Source organism: Schistocerca piceifrons, chromosome 6, assembly GCF_021461385.2.
Source record: "Schistocerca piceifrons isolate TAMUIC-IGC-003096 chromosome 6, iqSchPice1.1, whole genome shotgun sequence".
NCBI lineage: Eukaryota > Metazoa > Arthropoda > Insecta > Orthoptera > Acrididae > Schistocerca > Schistocerca piceifrons.
The window spans coordinates 229,034,929-229,054,242 of NC_060143.1; the positions used below are offsets into that span (position 1 = coordinate 229,034,929).

The 19,314-nt window shown below is 38.7% G+C and overlaps 1 protein-coding gene across 2 annotated transcripts in view; it reads right to left on the reverse strand.

The window, feature by feature from the left end:
* Nucleotides 1-19,314, reverse strand: part of LOC124802881 — a 255,647-nt gene that overhangs the window by 138,896 nt on the left and 97,437 nt on the right. For both annotated transcript variants that reach the window (XM_047263926.1, XM_047263927.1), the window contains exons 8-10: nucleotides 15,254-15,442; nucleotides 12,854-13,015; nucleotides 4,721-4,915 (exon numbers count right to left, since the gene is read on the reverse strand). In XM_047263926.1, the coding sequence (XP_047119882.1) occupies nucleotides 4,721-4,915; nucleotides 12,854-13,015; nucleotides 15,254-15,442 (546 nt within the window). The remainder of the gene's footprint in view (nucleotides 1-4,720; nucleotides 4,916-12,853; nucleotides 13,016-15,253; nucleotides 15,443-19,314) is intronic.

Genomic DNA, 19,314 nt, shown 5'->3' on the forward strand with positions numbered 1-19,314 from the left:
TGACTAATTTTTTATCCATCCAATTACATTGTTGTTGTTGTTGTGGTCTTCAGTCCTGAGACTGGTTTGATGCAGCTCTCCATGCTACTCTATCCTGTACAAGCTTCTTCATCTCGCAGTACCTACTGCAACCTACATCCTTCTGAATCTGCTTAGTGTATTCATCTCTTGGTCTCCCTCTACGATTTTTACCCTCCACGCTGCCCTCCAATACCAAATTGGTGATCCCTTGATGCCTCAGAACAGGTCCTGCCAACCGATCCCTTCCTCTAGTCAAGTTGTGCCACAAATTTCTCTTCTCCCCAATCCTATTCAATACTTCCTCATTAGTTATCTGATCTACCCATCTAATCTTCAGCATTCTTCTGTAGCACCACCAATTACATTATTACATTACATTACATTATATTATCAATAAATATTTTTGTAATTATTTTATAGATTTATTTTTTAACTGATTAGATACAGTAGATTTACTCATATGAGGGTGTAATTTCAGGTCATTCAATCAAAAAGATGACATCCATATTCACATTAATGGCATGAAGCAATGTACTTTGTCTATACTGCTGAATTACAGTTATTGTTAGGGATCGGAAAATTTCAGATTTTGCAATAAAAGTGAAAAGGATGCAGATTCTGCCCCAAAATTCAAAAATGGGAAATTATTTAATGCACACTATTTCATAGCAGAGTGTATCCAGATGAACTATTTTATGAGATACAGTTTGACATAGCTTTATTTTCTGCATATAAATATCGAAAATATAGCCAATTTTCAGTTACCAGTGTTGTACATCAGCTGGTGAAGCTCAATTTCGAAAGATAATGTGCATAAGAACTTCTCTGAAAAAATAATACATTTATGGACACAACAGCATATCGATGTGCTCAATGATCTGGTAACATACCAATTGTGGGCAGCAGATCGTTCTATTTAAGATACAGGCCACATAATGCAACGTAGTACTCAGCCATGGGACACAGCATTTTATAACATACAAAAGTACACATTTAATTACTGACAAAATTATTTAATTGACAAGCTTTCGTACGGGGTGAGAAGGAAAGACTTTCCCTATCACCCCGCACGGTAAGTCTCCCCTGATCCGCAACTCTGGGTGACTTTCCCGAAGTCCACCCCTTTTCCAAGACCTCTCCAGTCCTTTTCCTTCACCCCTCTTCCTTACCCTTCAACCCTTCTGCTTGAAGAAGGAAACACTGGCTGCAAAAGCTTGCACATTACAACCATCTTTCATGTGTATGTTCTGCCACCACTTGGTGAGTAGATTTTTTATCTGACCAATTAACGCATACATTTGTTAGCTAAAGCTCAAAAGATGGTATAATGTGGACATTTCTAATGTGGTGAATTACGTGGCAGATGTTATGAACTGTGGTTGCACCAAATACCGCTAGATGTCAGGCTTGAACTATTTAGTTAATAATATTCTGCACACTAGCTGTCCCCGAATGCTTTGTGTTGTGCTTTGCTAATCATCGTCTTTTCTTATTTTGAAATAAGTGCAGTGACCAATTCTGGTTCATCATGAATCTTAATGACGACACTACAACATGAGAGGAAATCGGTGATCCCTGTGACGTAGAGTCATTCCTGCTGTAGGCTGGTGCGTTGAGAAAGGGAGGCGGGGCTTGTCACCCCTCTGCCAGTCAAAATTCAAGTTTGTTTATGCTCGTGACCATCTGTCACTACAGCCTATAGTGCCCACACTCTGCACTATAGCAAATGGAAAACAGAATCTGTAACAATTTTCGATTGTGCTAAAATTCTTCCCCTAACTTTAAAATGGAGTTACCCTGCATTCAGTTCTATGTCATCGCTAAGTGCATTGTCAGTTTTATCTGTAGCATTGTCAAGCATGGTCGCACAGCTATGAATGCCCACAAAAGGTCAAAGGGAAACACAAATAACGTCAGCAGCACCTAAAATCGGGAATACATTCAGTTCATTGGCGGGAAAATGCTGCTGCTTTTTAACACAGAATAATCATATTTTAAACTATAAATGCAACCAAATGAAAAAAAGACCATTTTGGGAGAAAAAGGTTTGAAGTTTTTGTAAAAGCAAACATACCAGTCAAAAAGTTCCCAATCAGCACTTTTTTTTTATCAGTCAATTTCAAAGAACTGAGGCTGTGTTTGTTTTCACTCATATAGCGTAACAACCTTTTAAATTTTTCATCTAATCATTTACAAACGAAAAAACATATATGAATTTTGGTAAAAATAGCTGTGAATTTTGCTAAAAACAGATGCTACATTTTCCAGTCCCTAGTTATTGTTTAGGTATCAAAGTAATTTACCTTAAAAATACTAAATAGATATCAATTGTTTAAGATACAATATGTTTTGTGCATTTCTTATCAAATTTAGTTCTTAGACCATGACACATTTATAAGCTTATCACTTATCTCCATGGGACTGTCCTGCAGGGGACTGGAGAGTACTGATAGCATCTGCCTGGAGACAGTTCTTCAGGTGTTCCAAGCAGGTTTTTGTAAAATGAATGGCCTCTCTTTCTTCAGGCAAAACTGACTTTTAGAATCTTGTGCCTGCTTGAAGCAAACCAAGTGCTGTATCATGTGTGAGATATAGAGGCGAGCGAGTACACCACGACTTACCCCAGTTCACTGCTAGTAGTGCCACGTCACCTTAACGCATCTGCATGTAGCGCATAAGTATTACACCACAATTTATTATGAAATTAAAAATCAAAATTTATGTTTAAAACTTTGTTAAATTATAGTTTAGTGTAAAAATGTTCCAAATACAAAGTCTTGATGTTCTAAACTTAATAGTTTACGGAAAAATGCCGTTTTAAGAGAAAAATCAGAGGCGTTAAATAATGACGCTAGGAAGCCAGAATTTGGTCAGAAGGTGCAGTTAGAAGTTATAAATAAGTGATGCTGGTTTCCAAAACTATAAAACAAAAATTAATGCCAGAATCCACGTTTTTCGGAAACATCAGAGGCACTAAATAATGGACTTAGAAACTTGAAAATTTGTTTCATGCTTCAGTACATTCCAAAAATAATAACAGAGAGTCCACGTTAATCTACCTCTAATCATTTTTGAGTAATTAAATAAAAACTAATTTTGTAACTAAAATGTACCTAAGTGTTGTAGATTAAGTACTTGAAATTTTAGTGATAGATGACCAAATATATCAAATAATACAGCTACACCAAGTTTAAGACTTGTAACATAAATAGCAACTGATATAAGTCCTAGCAAAGGTATGGTTCAGAGGTAACAACCTACCATTTGTTCCACTAAATAAATTCTATTAAGCAAAGTTTTCATTCTAGCGAGCTGAAACTTTCTACATGCTTTCAAACTGCTTATCTGCATACCAGCAAAAATTAAGAAGTTTCTGAAGTAATTGGTAATTATATTATTAAAGATTATGTGCCCGAGATAGCGGTCATTTGTAGACTGCCGCCATATGCAAATAAACAGAGACAACAGATGTTTTCTCGGCAGTCCACACCGGCATCATATAAATACAGCCCCTGAAGCAGTAGGAAGGTTCACTTCGCTCTCAGACACTGTGAGGTCCACGCCAGTTAAACGTTTGGTCGCGCTCTGCCTCGGATGACGTCAAGAGCTGAGCTGTGACAAGCGCGTATTTGGCAGTGAAAACGGATAGTGAACTTGCGAGGACTGTACACCGTCCTGGATCGTTTAGAATTCGGTAAAATAACTGTTAGTGTGCCGTCCGTGTGAAATTCAATTCCGCGTGACAAGTGGTGAATTTATTTCCACTTTTATGGCGAGCATTAATTTTTGAACATTTATTGCGAACTTTCAACTAAGTGATGTTAGTGAGGGCAAAAACCAATTTGGTAGGAGGTTACCGTAGATGTCGCCTCTGAACTGCTAAAGATGCTGTTAGATTAGAAAGACTTGTTTTCAATTGAACATAACGCAATTTTAAGTGTTGTTTGTGAGTAACTTTAATTAAATTAAATCTTGATTGGAACTTTAAACTTTTACTGAAGTCATAGTCCTGATCCCACAAAGAAATGGGAAATAGACACTTTTCTTTCAGTGTCCTGGACCGGAATGTGGCCGTGCAGACTGGAAACTAAGGTCAGTATGTTTCCCTTCGCTTTCTGGCTGACCACCAAAATTGTTGCCAGGCTCACATGATTAAAGACAGCATCAAAACTTTAAACCAGTGAAGTAACGTACTCGCCGCCCCATATGCTAGCAAAATTTTTGCAGGTGCCCATGAGTGTGCCTATAAGCTGCTACGCAGTACAATGAGGCGAAAGGGTCAGCGGCACTCCCAACGCACCTGCACATGACAGCTACCATGTATTCCAGTAATCGTGCCTCATTCTCTCTTGTGTTCCCCTCCCTTATATCATCTCATAATTCTTGTCTTAATTTATAGTATCTGTACCACATCACCGCCTGTTGGCAAAGGAACACTGTTATTTTCTGGCTTCATTTCCTTCATATTCTCTGATGTGTACTCAGAACAATTAAGATGTTGCTGAGGACTGGAATGCAACATAATTTACCTCTCTTACATAAAGTAACAATCTGTTTATTTTGCACCTAGAATGGAGTATTCCTGATACGCTCCCAATAAAAAAGTAAAACTGTAATGAACATTAATAAAACCACAAATATTCTAAACAGTTTTTATAATTTATGAAATACTGATGAAGTTAAATGACAGAGTACTTACCACAGACAAAATACGTTGCTGAAGAAGTGATATGACAGCATCATAAATAATGTCAGAAGGCATACATTGGGGTAGAACTTCATACTGTGATATGACATCTACATATAATCGCCAGTCCAAAGTAGCAGCCACAGTAGCCTCACATGTCAGGAGAGCTTTAAGTGTCTCAGTACAAGCTGCAACATTGTTTATACCCTGAAAAAAAAACACACAGATCTATATAACTCATACTTATATCTAGTCCCTGGTGTATCTTCACCTCAGTTTTCCACAACAAACAGCTCAGTTCATGGAATCAATACTAGAAATAAGAATAATCATCACAAAGATTTAAAGTCACCTACTCTTATACAAAAAGGTGTGCATTATTCAGGAACACACATTTTCAGTAACTTGCCAGCAGCCATAGAAAGCTTAACAACCAATGAAATTCAGTTTAAGAGAAGCCTAAAGGATTTATTGGTGGCCAACTCTTTCTACTCCATTGATGAATTTCTCCGTAGAAGCAAGCTATTTTTTGTCAATCTAACTTCTGCACCACTTCAGTGCAGTGATGTGTTTTCATTGTAAATATTTGTCATGTATTATTGATTTTGACATGTTCTACATCCTGGAGGATCTCCTCACTACGGATCAATTAGAATGACAGTAAATCTAATCTAATCTAATCAACTTGTACCATGTTTCTGGCTTTTTAAATCCAGTATCCTGATGTTCAACACTCCTGTAGCATTCTGGAAATTTTACAAATTCACAGTTCCTTTCATAATTAGGAATGAACACTCTGTGATGATCTTCTGGTGAGCATTGGTTGAGTTACTACTGTAGGAATTAATTCCCTCCAACAGTCACACAAGCAGTGAAAAAAAGTTGAGGATAGAATGTATAAATAATGAATCATTCTTTACCAATTAAAGTTTTTGAGGTTATAAATCACTCCATGAGATAAGAATCATCAAACTGTTATCAAATTGAAGTAGAATTCACAGATGTATTAGATGCAAAATTTATGCCCTCAATGCATGATTCAGACAAAAAATACCAATAGATACAATAATTACATCATGTCTGAAAAGGAGAGATCTTCCTGGTTTTCTAGACAGTATAGGGTAAAAATCCCCCAGAACTGTATTTACACTTTGGCCCGTTTACTGTCTCAGAAAAATATCTTTAAAGTTACACTGCAATACATTAGACAATCAGATAATCTTGTACAACATTTCTAGTACTTATTATGAATTCAGCAGTAACATAACTATGGAGACACTAAAGCAGAATGGATATGCACTGCAAAAGAGCTCTACCATATACATACTGTGTATCACTGGAGACACACTTTGAGCAGAAGACTGTCTCTAGTGAACCATCAAGTGTTGGTCATATCAAGGAAACCAAAGTGTCCTGATGAAATACATTAACTGTTTGAAAATTATAGTAGCAACAAAATACAACAATTCTGGGAGATAAAATTAAATAAAATTATCAAGAGCACCCTCATGGCTTCAGAGAAAGGATACTCATGAGGTACAGTTGAGATATAGACCCACATCTACATCTACCACTGTACAAAATTAAGTAAAAGGCATTTAGTTTAAGCATGTCCTCACCCCTCTCCTATTCAGGACACCTCAATGTAAGATCACATTTCTCTAACTTCACCATCAAGATAATTACTTTAGATGTGTGTGTGTGTGTGTGTGTGTGTGTGTGTGTGTGTTTACGGTTAACTTCCAATCTCCAGACCAACAATTACATAGACTGTTGCAAAAGTTGAAAGAAGAGAAATGAGTTTCATTGCTTTTCAACATACAAAATCTTAAAAATCTCCACTGTAAACTCCATTTGTATCTCAGCATCATTACCAGCATTTGGACCAGTCCACACAGACATCCTGGAAAGCACCATCAGGAACTACCTTACGGCAGTGCCTCAAAGCCACTATCAACGCCTCCAATGACACGTGATGGTAACCCTTCAGAGCTTCTCTTTATCCTTGGAAACAAATAAAGTCTAGTCATGCCAAGACAAAGCTGCATGGCAGCTGAGACAACACTGATAAACTGCTCCTGGCATGAAACTATTTCATGATGAGGCCAGTGTGGTTTGGTGCATTGTCATGGTGCAAAATCAAGTTGTTGAGTTTGTCTTTCCTGGTGTGTTTCACCCTATCCTGCAACTGGATGAGGACTTGTGTGTACAATTGCACATTAACTGTTTCTCCTTGATGCATAACATTCCCTGTGAATCACACATTTGAAGTCAAAAGAGTCCATGGGCATTGTGTTCATCTTGAATTTTTTCATGCAGACCTTCTTCAGGTGAGGTGAATTTTTTGTGTGCCACTTGCTGCTTTATCTTTTTAAGTCAGGGTCATACTCAAACCTCTGTCTCTTGTCATCTATTACCACTCTATCCAAAAAATTAGGATCACTGTCATGAAGATCCAAAATATTGTGACAATTCAGCATGCAGATTTCCTTCTGTTCATCAGTCAACACTTGTGGGACCATCTTTCAGCACATCTCTCTCACCCACAATAAATCTCTCAAATATTAGAAACATTTGACTCGGGCATATTAGAATACTCTGTTATCATTCTTACACTCATGTGTTGATCCCCATTCTAATCTTTTCACATTGCTCCACATTTTTCATGCATTTAGGATGGCGGTGGCGATTTGAAGCACTTGTTGCCATCTACTTTTTCCTGGGCCCTCCTGGAACATCTTGTGCCACTCATAAGTTTTCAGCTGGGATGTGACTTCCTCTCTGAAGGCTTCCTGAATCGAGTCTACCAACTCAGAGCCCAAATTTTTACTTTAATGCAACTTTTTATCGTGAATCGCTCCTCAATTAAGCACTGCATTTCAAATTCTGATGTGTACCAAAATGTACCACACACAAAACATGATCCTCACTCTGTCTTTGCCTGGATGCAGCTGGGTCAAGTCACATTTGTTAACTGAGACACCTCATTACTGTTCCCACAGAAAAAAAGCATCCCTCTATCTCTTATGGTTCACTGGAGAATTTTTTCTCATAACTTTTGAGACAAAGCCCATATTCAAGGACTGAAAATTCTTGTTAGCTACATGGCTAGAAACTGCATTATAAAGCTGCATGATATACAGTAAGTTTACTGTACACATGCTCCTATCCCAATCAACGTTGACACAAATTTTCCTTGAAAAATGTCAATGCAATTAAGTTAATACCAAGCTAAAAACAAAAGATAAACAGCAGCTATTTAATAATACTGAAAAAGCAGCAGCTTTACTCGAAGCAGCTGAATTCCTTCTCATTTTTAGGCTACATTTAGCTGGCATAAGCAAAAGTACCATTAAACAGTATACACACAGTTTACTGTTAATGTACTGTAAATATGATATTCTTGTCCTTTTTAAGTTTCCATACCTCATTCAGTAAAAACGGAACCCTTGTAGGATCACTTTGTTGTGGTTTTCAGAAGACAAGAAACAATGCATCAATTTGGCCCATGGTGCCACAACCTACTGGGTCTCACAAATGAAAAAAGTTATCTGGGTTCCACAGAATCAGTGCCTGTAAAATCTGAGTTGATTCTCAATAAAGATTTGTGTGGTCTACACAAAAACCATCCAACACAAGCATTATACATGTTCCATCATTTTACATCATGGTGACATAGTTGATATCAATATTTAGCTCTACATATACATACTGAAACATGGGAAATGTATGACAAGGGATAAATTTTACTCTACCATAAATATCAGGTTTCTGCTCATCCCATTCACACACTGAATGTGGAAAAAATTACTGTTTGCACACCCCTCTTTGAGCTGTTATTTGTTGTTTGCACAATCTCCAAAGGACTGACCTGCAGGGGACTGGAGAGTACTGGTAGCATCTGCCTGGAGACAGCTCTTCAGGTGTTCCAAGCACGTTTTTGTAAAATGAATGGCCTCTCTCTCTTCAAACAAAAGGAAATTTTTGATCCAGTCACAACATTTTGTTACACTCTCTTGCGTTACCCTCTCTTGCCATTCAAACAAGTCTGTAACCACTTGCACCACCCTCCTTTGTATTTTCTCGCCATCTCTTGTTAGTCCAACTCGACAGTGGCCCCCATAGATTTCAGCAATATTAAAATATTTGAGATATACAAATGCAATCTTTTTCATACACAAATTACTTTGCCAGCAACCTCTCAACGAATAAAATCTTTTCAGTTTTCAAGCCAGGTCATTTGAATAAAACTCTCAACAGCTGTCGATAGTCCAAGAATTTTATTCTAAATAATATGGCTTGAAAACAGAGAGACTCTCATTCAGGCAAGCCACTGCAGAAGGTGTAAGAAAACCTATACATGAATGTTGCCTGCTGTTTGCTTTATTCCACAGCTGGCCCTATGTGATCATTTCATTTCACATCTCCAAAAACAATGCTACTTCCAAATATTTGTGTGAAATGCTTGAAATTTGTAATGACTTATTAATCCTTACCTTTCCACCCACCAACTAAAACTGTATGTGTGGACCCTTCAAAATATGGAAATGAAGGTGTTTAATAAATTTAAAGGGAACATGTAACTGCAGATAAAGATAGGCCCCCAGAAAAGAAAGTGACAAGACACTGATCTCTACATCTACATATACAATTTACACAACAGTTCATTCAATTATTATAACTTTAAAGCAAAATTATTATGTATCTTTTGTATATAATCCAAATTGTTTGTAAATTTACATTACGAGATAAATAAGCAGCAGATCACAATATAGTCAAAGGATCCCATGCTTTTATGTTTCATAAAGTGCATGGATTGCATTTCCCAACAGTATAGGCACACTGTCAACAGGATGATATTTTAATAAGATCTAACTGTATATTACTGCAATTTTTACTGATATAATTTACTAGATAACTGCATGATTTGCAAAACGTAACTAATACCAACAACTAATTCATTAACATATACTGTGACCATAAATGGTTCTATTATACTTCCATGGGGAACACCAGATATTACTTCAGTCTCTGTGGATATCTCTCCACCCACGATAACATGGTGCATCCACCAATTTGGAAATTTTTGATCCAGTTGCAACATGGATACATACCCCATAGGAAAATATTAGGCGGTGAAGTGATACTGAATAAAAGGTTTTTCAAAAACTTAGTACTCCAAATCATTTTGGTTTCCTCTATCCCTGGTATTGAGAACAAGTTGAGCTTCGCACGTTCAGTGTGTTTAGAACTCAGACTGGTTTCCATGTGGAAGATTCTGTACTCATCAGATGATAGGCTAATTATGATCAAGAATGAATTTAATTTACTTGCGAACTCTGTATAAAACTTGACATGGGCTCATTTGGGCTTTGGTACTTATTGAGTTTATGTTGTTTAAAGCAGCCTTTCAGTGCCACTAGTGCTGATTACTATGCCACTCATCTTACCAGTAACTACTGAATGATGGCGATATTTCTTGATTTTCTTCTGTGAAGGAGCACTTGAAGTTAGATTTTAGCTTTTCATGTTTTGTTTTCCTATTTTCTATTGCACTTTCTGTCTTCTCCATAATTGTATGAGCACTGATTTTTGTGATACTGACAGCCTTAACGTATGATCAGAATTTATCAAGGTTTTGAGATGGATCTTGCAAAAATAGTTTGCCACAGTTGTAATTGAAGAGTTTTGTTTTGTACATATTGAGCAGTACACACTGTTTCTTAAGAAGCTTCCTCATATAATCTACACATCAAGAGGGACTGTACCAACTTCAATTATTCTGGTAAGAATATGTTTTGTACAAGCAGCTCAACTTGAGACACTATTCCCTTGTGTGTTCACCCCCTGAATCAAACTACACTAGCTCCTGTCTGAGAGAATGCTCTGGAGATCTAAAGTAACTGCTGAGATGAGGACAAGTTTTTTCACATAATAAATACAAAATCTAATAAATACACCAACTAGGCAAAGGCCCACTTTACTGAAGCAGTTCTGTATGCTTTTCCTTTCTCTAACCACCTATCTCTATACCTATGCCTATGGAATCTGACAATGGGAAATCCAGGATGTAATGTAACAATATTATGAGAAGGAAAGTTGCTACTCACCATATAGCGGAGATGCTGAGATAGGCACAACAAAAAGACTCTCATAATTATAGCTTTCAGCCATTACAGCCTTCGTCAACAATAGACACACAGACACACACACCACTGCAGTCTCAGGCAGTGTGGTTTCAGTTGCCTGAGACTGCAGTCATGTATGTGGGTTGCATTTGTGTGTGTGTGTGTGTGTGTGTGTGTGTGTGTGTGTGTGTGTGTACTGTTGATGAAGGCCACAATGGCCGAAAGCTATAATTGCATCTTCACCCCATGAAACCTGTTTTTCATCAGTGAAGTGATTTCATAAGTCAGATATTAGTATTTCAGCTTCCACTTTTTTATCTTTTATTTTTGGGTGGTGGACTGGGTGACACATTGCTGAACTCCACAATTCATAGTTTTTTTTCCAATTCAACAGTTAAGGTTTTGTTTTAAATTCACGTAATACTTTTTACATTGCTACCCTTATGGTCTCTTTTCCTTTGCAGCCTTTGTTTGCCAGCCAGGCCTCATATCCATAAACAGACAATGATGGTAGATAAAGCAATAAAGAAATGCTGCATGTAGTTGTAAAATGATTGCTGGAGAGGGTGCATACACTAAGTAAAAGCTTAATTTACAGAGTATTTAAATATTTCAAGAGAATGTAACAACCAGAAATTGAGTCCTAAGGAGCATACCACAGCATTGCCAAAAGCAAGAAAAGACCACAAGAAATATGTCATGAGAGACTAAGCACTGTTACATCAGCCATCAAGTGAGTTAAGCAGTTTGTTTAAGACTAGCAAATGTCAGTAGGCAAGGACACGGTCATAAAAAAGAAATAGGTGATCTAGATGACTTTTCTAAAAATACTTCATGGCATGCAACATTTATTATGAATTATGGTGATGTATAGCTGATAGTAGTTATGCACATGAAAAATAGTAAATAATATTAAATGAAAAACTTCACACACTTCAGAGTAAATTATGGAAGAAAATTACTTGTAGGAGGGAGTGATGTTGTAGCAGAAACAACTGTGTTTTTCATGAGAATGCATGAGGTCAAGAAAGTCTGAACTTTATTAATATAATCAACTAAAATTTCCCATGGGTAAGTTATTGTGGTACACACATTATTAATGTATCCTTGTCACACAGTCAACAACTGACTGGACACAGGGAAGGAAATAAATCACCCTTAAACTTCCAGGCACTTCAGTTAACTCTCTGGATTGAATGAGGTGGGTTAGGGGACTAAATGGCGAGGTCATCAATCCCAGGCAGACAAGGAAATACATCAGCCATAGACTTCTAGGCAGAGCCACCTGGCAATCAGATCTAGCAATCAGCTGAAACGAAATCACAGAGAAACTGAAGGAATTTTACACTACAATGGCCGAGACAGGCTTCTCATCAGTATTATGATAACAGGTAGTCCACATGGGTGTCAGAGAGTACAGGTCAGTATTCACAATTTGAACTCCATGCTATAATGTTACATCATTAAAATAAGTTACATTGTTGAAAACCTTGCATACTCATTACATACATACTGCTTCTTGAAACGACTCCATGAACAAAGCCATTAAGCCACCTGAGAGGGTGAGTGGATTATAACCTCAGGGGGTGCCCTCAGCACTGCAATTAGCACATGCCACTCAGCTGTCACGTCCCAGTGCCATCATATGGAAATATCCAGTCAACAGCACAATGGGATAAACAAGAGGCAATATGAGCACTCCTCACTTGAGTATGTACCACCGTGTGCTGTTAAGTTGCTATGTATCTATACCACCTATTGTTTGTTTGATTTTTTTACTTCTTGAATACTATACTGACTCTTCCTGTATATATTTGATGGTAGTTGGCTATGGACTCAAACTGTGTGTAGTGCAGCATCCCACTTATAACGAAAAGTGAGCGTGACTAGAGACAATGTGTTTCCTTGTCTGTGGCAACTATACGTATTTGTACCATTGATGAGGCCAAGCCACAACTATTACCATCTAAAGAAAGCAAAATATTCACATTTTTATTAACTATCCTAAATTACATACCATGTCATCTGGAGAAAATATTCCACCCTCCTTCATGAACAGAAGAATGGGTCTCACACTGGGCATAAGAGCCCTGAGAACATCAAGATTCTGGTCACAAAGCAGTCGAGTGAAATCATACTTCAGTAGCCCACAATTTTCAACTCCAAGAACCACTGCTACCTGTAACATTGAAAGTTTTAGTCACATACAATGTAAAAATATAAAACTGTTTAATGCTATTCGCAGAAAACATCACTGTTTGCCACATAATCAAATAAAATATAGATCATAACAGTAAAAGCCAGTATTCATAAAATTGTCAGCATGCCTTGTATTTTGCCAACCTTTGTAAACAAACAATGGACAGACACGGGTATAAAATTAATGTCATTACTGTAGAATGTTAATTGTCATTCATGTTAGAGTAATCGGAAGAATACTCATTGCAGTTTACATGGAATATTTAGCCGATGATTACTTCGCACTTGTGGATCTAAAACAGACTTTTAATAATTCAGGATGGTATAAAATGTCTTCTGTTCTTAGGCAGTGTAGTATCAGCTGCAGAAAAAGAAGGGTAATCCATTTTCTTTTGTGCAAAGCTGACCAGAGTAGACAGTGCTGGAAAAATGACACAAGGTGCCAAACTCAGGAGTCAGAGTGTCTCATTGTCATTGCTGATATTTTACTTGCACACTGAAGATTCAATGAGGGAAGCAAAGGACTATCTCAATGTGGAATTCATTGGTGAACAGAGAGAAAATCAACATGGTATGGTCTGCTTATGATATAGCAGTAGTTGTCAAAAGTGAACAGGAATTGATATGATTGTTTAATGAAATTCAACATGTATTAGTTGATGACTATAATAACCACATAAACATACAGAAAGCTATGGTAATGAGGCACACAGCAGGTGGACATGCTGAATGCCACTATTAAGCTCTGACAACTGACTCATAAAGAGAAGGGCAAATTTTGCTATCTTGGAAAAAGAATAGATACTGAAGGGAAATGCAAGAAATACTTTATCAAGGATCACGAAAGACAAGGGTTTGGACATCTAATTTGACATAACAACTTCATAAAAATCATTTTAGATGGAAAAATCCTACTGGCCACATATTAAGATAGGAGTCATTGCTGAAAACTATAGCTGAAGGGTTCGTGGTGAGAAAGAATCATAAGAGCAGGCCTAGACACGATTGGATAAGGCAGATCTTTGATTATGTGAAAGGCTAAAGTTATGCTGAAATGAAGAGAGTGGTTGGCCAGCAACACGAATAGAGAAATACATCAAATTTGCCTTTGTACTGATGAGTGAAACAACACATCATCATCTAAGTAAGCTAGTTTTAAACTGATAACTGCTCTCAAATAAGAACAACACAAGGCTGTCATTTACTAGGTTTTTAAGTTGCTGGCATTGCACACTTTGTTACCCCATTCCTTGTAGAAGTCTGTGTTCAGTGTTCAGTTAACTCTCTTCCGTTCCTGTGCATATCTCTGAATGAGCTACAGAAAATTTGAATAGCAAGTCACCTAGGACACAAAAATAATAGGACAAGAATGATATCAATAACTAAATACTAGTAACATATGTTGGAAAGTCTGTGAAATTTGAAATGTAAGAGGGAACAATTGACAAGTTGGAAGTAAAAGAAAAACACAGTAAATACTGGAGCACAACAGTGACTAAAATGGAAGGAAACAAAAGAATGGCTGCAAATGATTGTAGGGAAAAAAGCATAACCCTTTCATTAGTTTCAATTTGTCTTCACCTATTTCTGGAGTTGCAGCCTGCTCTCTCTTCCACTTTTAACATCTTGCCTTTTCAAATCTTGCATGTTTTTAACATTCTTGATGTTGCTTTCATATTTTATTATGTATCTCTCATTACCTGGGCTCCTCAGTGACTTTCTTACTTAGTCCCTGAACAGTGTTGGTTCTTCAAATTTTTAATCTTTCTCACTAGATGGAAGAATTTTTGCTTCCAAACCCAGTAGATGCCACTTGGTAAAGGGAGTGTTTTAATACACCTTCAGTTGTAACACCACTGCTAAAGAAGGGGCAGTAATTTGACTGGATCATTAGAGGCTGAATACAAGCTTGGATAGGAAAAAAAAACCACACAAAACTTGCTATGAGCTTGTTAAAGGTGCCTCTCTAGCATTTATCTCTAATGACTCTGGGAAACCATGGACAATCTAGATCTGCATTGTCACTTGGAAATTTTAATGCCACTCCCCCTTCTCCTACTTCATTAAAGTCCAATGTTTTAATAACAGCTCCACCTACTTCAGTCATTAATTGTCAAAATTTTATTAAATTCTAGACAGGTTTTTTCTGCTCACAGTAAATAATATTAATAACTACCTGGTAACTATACTACATCCAAACAGAACATAATTTTCTCACCTTGTGCAGGCCTGAAGCAAGTGAACACCTTACAGGAGGATGTGGGTCAAATACTAGGTCCCTTACAATGCCCAGTAATACATCCCTACGATCCTCGGAGAGCAGAAACTGTGATACAGCTGGCAGACTTGCAGCAGCAAGGCTACGAACTTGTTGAGTCCAGCGTACCATGTTCTCATCATTCATCATCTGAAAATAAGATAGCAGTTACACAATGCTTGTCAATATGAAAGGAAAAAAAGGATTAAATCGGGAACAGTATACAGTTTTATGTTCGTAGCAAAAGCTGCAAGACTACTTATTTAAATGTTTTTTTGTACACAAGATCATTTACAACTACAGGGTGTTTCAAAAATGACCGGTATATTTGAAACGGCAATAAAAACTAAACGAGCAGCGATAGAAATACACCGTTTGTTGCAATATGCTTGGGACAACAGTACATTTTCAGGCAGACAAACTTTCGAAATTACAGTAGTTACAATTTTCAACAACAGATGGCGCTGCAAGTGATGTGAAAGATATAGAAGACAACGCAGTCTGTGGGTGCGCCATTCTGTACGTCGTCTTTCTGCTGTAAGCGTGTGCTGTTCACAACGTGCAAGCGTGCTGTAGACAACATGGTTTATTCCTTAGAACAGAGGATTTTTCTTGTGTTGGAATTCTACCGCCTAGAACACAGTGTTGTTGCAACAAGACGAAGTTTTCAACGGAGGTTTAATGTAACCAAAGGACCGAAAAGCGATACAATAAAGGATCTGTTTGAAAAATTTCAACAGACTGGGAACGTGACGGATGAACGTGCTGGAAAGGTAGGGCGACCGCGTACGGCAACCACAGAGGGCAACGCGCAGCTAGTGCAGCAGGTGATCCAACAGTGGCTTCGGGTTTCCATTCGCCGTGTTGCAGCTGCGGTCCAAATGACGCCAAGGTCCACGTATCGTCTCATGCGCCAGAGTTTACACCTCTACCCATACAAAATTCAAACGCGGCAACCCCTCAGCGCCGCTACCATTGCTGCACGAGAGACATTCGCTAACGATATAGTGCACAGGATTGATGACAGCGATATGCATGTGGGCAGCATTTGGTTTACTGACGAAGCTTATTTTTACCTGGACGGCTTCGTCAATAAACAGAACTGGCACATATGGGGAACCGAAAAGCCCCATGTTGCAGTCCCATCGTCCCTGCATCCTCAAAACGTACTGGTCTGGGCCGCCGTTTCTTCCAAAGGAATCATTGGCCCATTTTTCAGATCCGAAACGATTACTGCATCACGCTATCTGGACATTCTTTGTGAATTTGTGGCGGTACAAACTGCCTTAGATGACACTGCGAACACCTCGTGGTTTATGCAAGATGGTGCCCGGCCACATCGTACGGCCGACGTCTTTAATTTCCTGAATGAATATTTCGATGGTCGTGTGATTGCTTTGGGCTATCCGAAACATACAGGAGGCGGCGTGGATTGGTCCCTATTCGCCAGACATGAACCCCTGTGACGTCTTTCTGTGGGGACACTTGAAAGACCAGGTTTACCGCCAGAATCCAGAAACAATTGAACAGCTGAAGCAGTACATCTCATCTGCATGTGAAGCCATTCCGCCAGACACGTTGTCAAAGGTTTCGGGTAATTTCATTCAGAGACTACGCCATATTATTGCTACGCATGGTGGATATGTGGAAAATATCGTACTATAGAGTTTCCCAGACTGCAGCGCCACCTGTTGTTGAAAATTGTAACTACTGTAATTTCGAAAGTTTGTCTGCCTGAAAATGTACTGTTGTCCCAAGCATATTGCAACAAACGGTGTATTTCTATCGCTGCTCGTTTAGTTTTTATTGCCGTTTCAAATATACCGGTCATTTTTGAAGCACCCTGTATATTTTCTTCTAATGTATAAAACACCATAAAACACCTAAAAAAAGTGACTCTTCAGCTAACAGGTTTTTATCAAATCTTCTGTAAGTCTATTCTCATGAAATACATATCTCTTGGTTGTGTACCTATATCTAATACTTTCAATCAAACAATCACCAGGGAGCTATGTCTACAACCATTACAAAATGTTGCATCCTGTAAACTGGTCCCATTGTTCAAGAGAGAGTTTTAAAAAAAAAAAAAAAAAAAAAAAAAATACCGAGTAAGGTGGCGCAGTGGATAGCACACTGGACTCACATCTGGCAGGATGACAGTTCAATCCCGTGTCCAGCTGTCTTGATTTAGGTTTTCCGTGATTCAGGCAAATGCCACAATGGTTCCTCCAAAAGGGCACGGGCGACTTCCTTCACCTTCCTTCCCTAATCTGATGAACCGATGACCTCACTGTTTGGTCCCTTCCCCCAAACAAGCCAGCCCAACCCCTTAAAAAATGAAACACTGGAAGTGTCATGTGCCTGCCATTCACCTAAAGGAATCAGCAATCCCTCAGACACTTAAGCATCACGGGTTTGCATACATACAAGGCATTGCCTCCCTGGAATGCGTCAGTCACAATACAAAAGACAGACACAGAACAAGTGCCATCAGAGGTCCTCTGTGCCAGTTACCTCTCTCCTCCAATGTGTCAAATGTGTGGAACTGGATTGGCACAAATTCCTCTGCACCCTGGCTTATAGGATGATGCAAGCCAACATGTTAGCAGTTTGCTCAACCAGAGCTCTGGGACAATTAATGTGCTGGCTCTTAGCAGGCCATCAGTAAGAGACCGATTGTCAGCCACCACAGTGGAACCTACGACTTTCCAGCGATATCCCGAGAAGCACTGTCAGCCAACTAAGCCAAACACTCAACCTCCACCTTATTATCAGAGGCATAGCTTTCACACCTCATTACATTTATTCACTGTATGTTCCAGGTACATGCCTGTTAGAATCTGAGAAGGGGTTTCCTTTCTCTCTACTGTGGTCATAATGAACCCATGTTTTTGTTTATCTGTGTCGTATTGTTTCTTATCAAGCATTGCTCCATAGGAGGTATATATCAGGAAGTTTGTGTAATTTTCTGATACATTACGAATATGTATGAACCACTTTAATATATGCTGATGACATCGTATTTCTGCCAGAGACAGCAAAGGACGTGGAAGAGCAGTTGAACAGAATGGACTGGGTCTCAAAAAGAGGCTATAAGAATTGCTATTTATGCAGCAAAATAACTGATAATGGCTAAGTAGATAGGATATACACTGAAGAGCCAAAGAAACTGGTACACCTGCCTAATATCGTGTAGGGCCAGCGCGAGCATGCAGAAGTGCCACAACACAATATGGCATGGACTCAACTAATGTATGAAGTAGTGCTGGAGGGAATTGACACCATGAATCCTGCAGGGCTGTCCATAAATCCATGAGGGTGCAAGGGGCTGGAGATCTCCTCTGAATAGCATGTTGCAAGGCATCCCACATAAGCTCAATAATGTTCATATGTGGGGAGTTTGGTGACCAGCGGAAGTGTTGAAACTCAGAAGAGTGTTCCTGGAATCACTCTGTAGCAATTCTGGGCATGTGGGGTGTCACATTGTCCTGCTGAAATTGCCCAAGTCCATTGGAATGCACAATGGACATGAATGATTTATGTTATCAGATAGGATGCTTACATATGTATCACCTGTTAGTGTCATATGTAGATGTATCAGGGGTCGCATATCACTCCAACTGCACATGCCCCACACCATTACAGAGCCTCCATCATCATGAACAGTCCTATGCTTACATGCAGAGTCCATGAATGCATGAGGTTGTTTCCATACCCACACATGTCCATCAGTTCGATACAATTTGAATGAGACTCTTCTGACCAGGCAACATGTTTCCAGTCATCAACAGTCCAATGTTAGTATTGATGGGCCCTGGCGAAGCATAAAGCTTTGTGTCATCCCGTGATTAAGGGTACACAACTGGGCCTTCGGCTCCGAAAGCCCTTATCGATGATGTTTCGTTGAATGGTTCGCATGCTGACTCTTGTTGATGGCCCAGCATTGAAATCTGCAGCAGTCTGTGGAAGGGTTGCATTTCTGTCATGCTGAATGATTCTCCTCAGTCATTGTTGCTCCCATT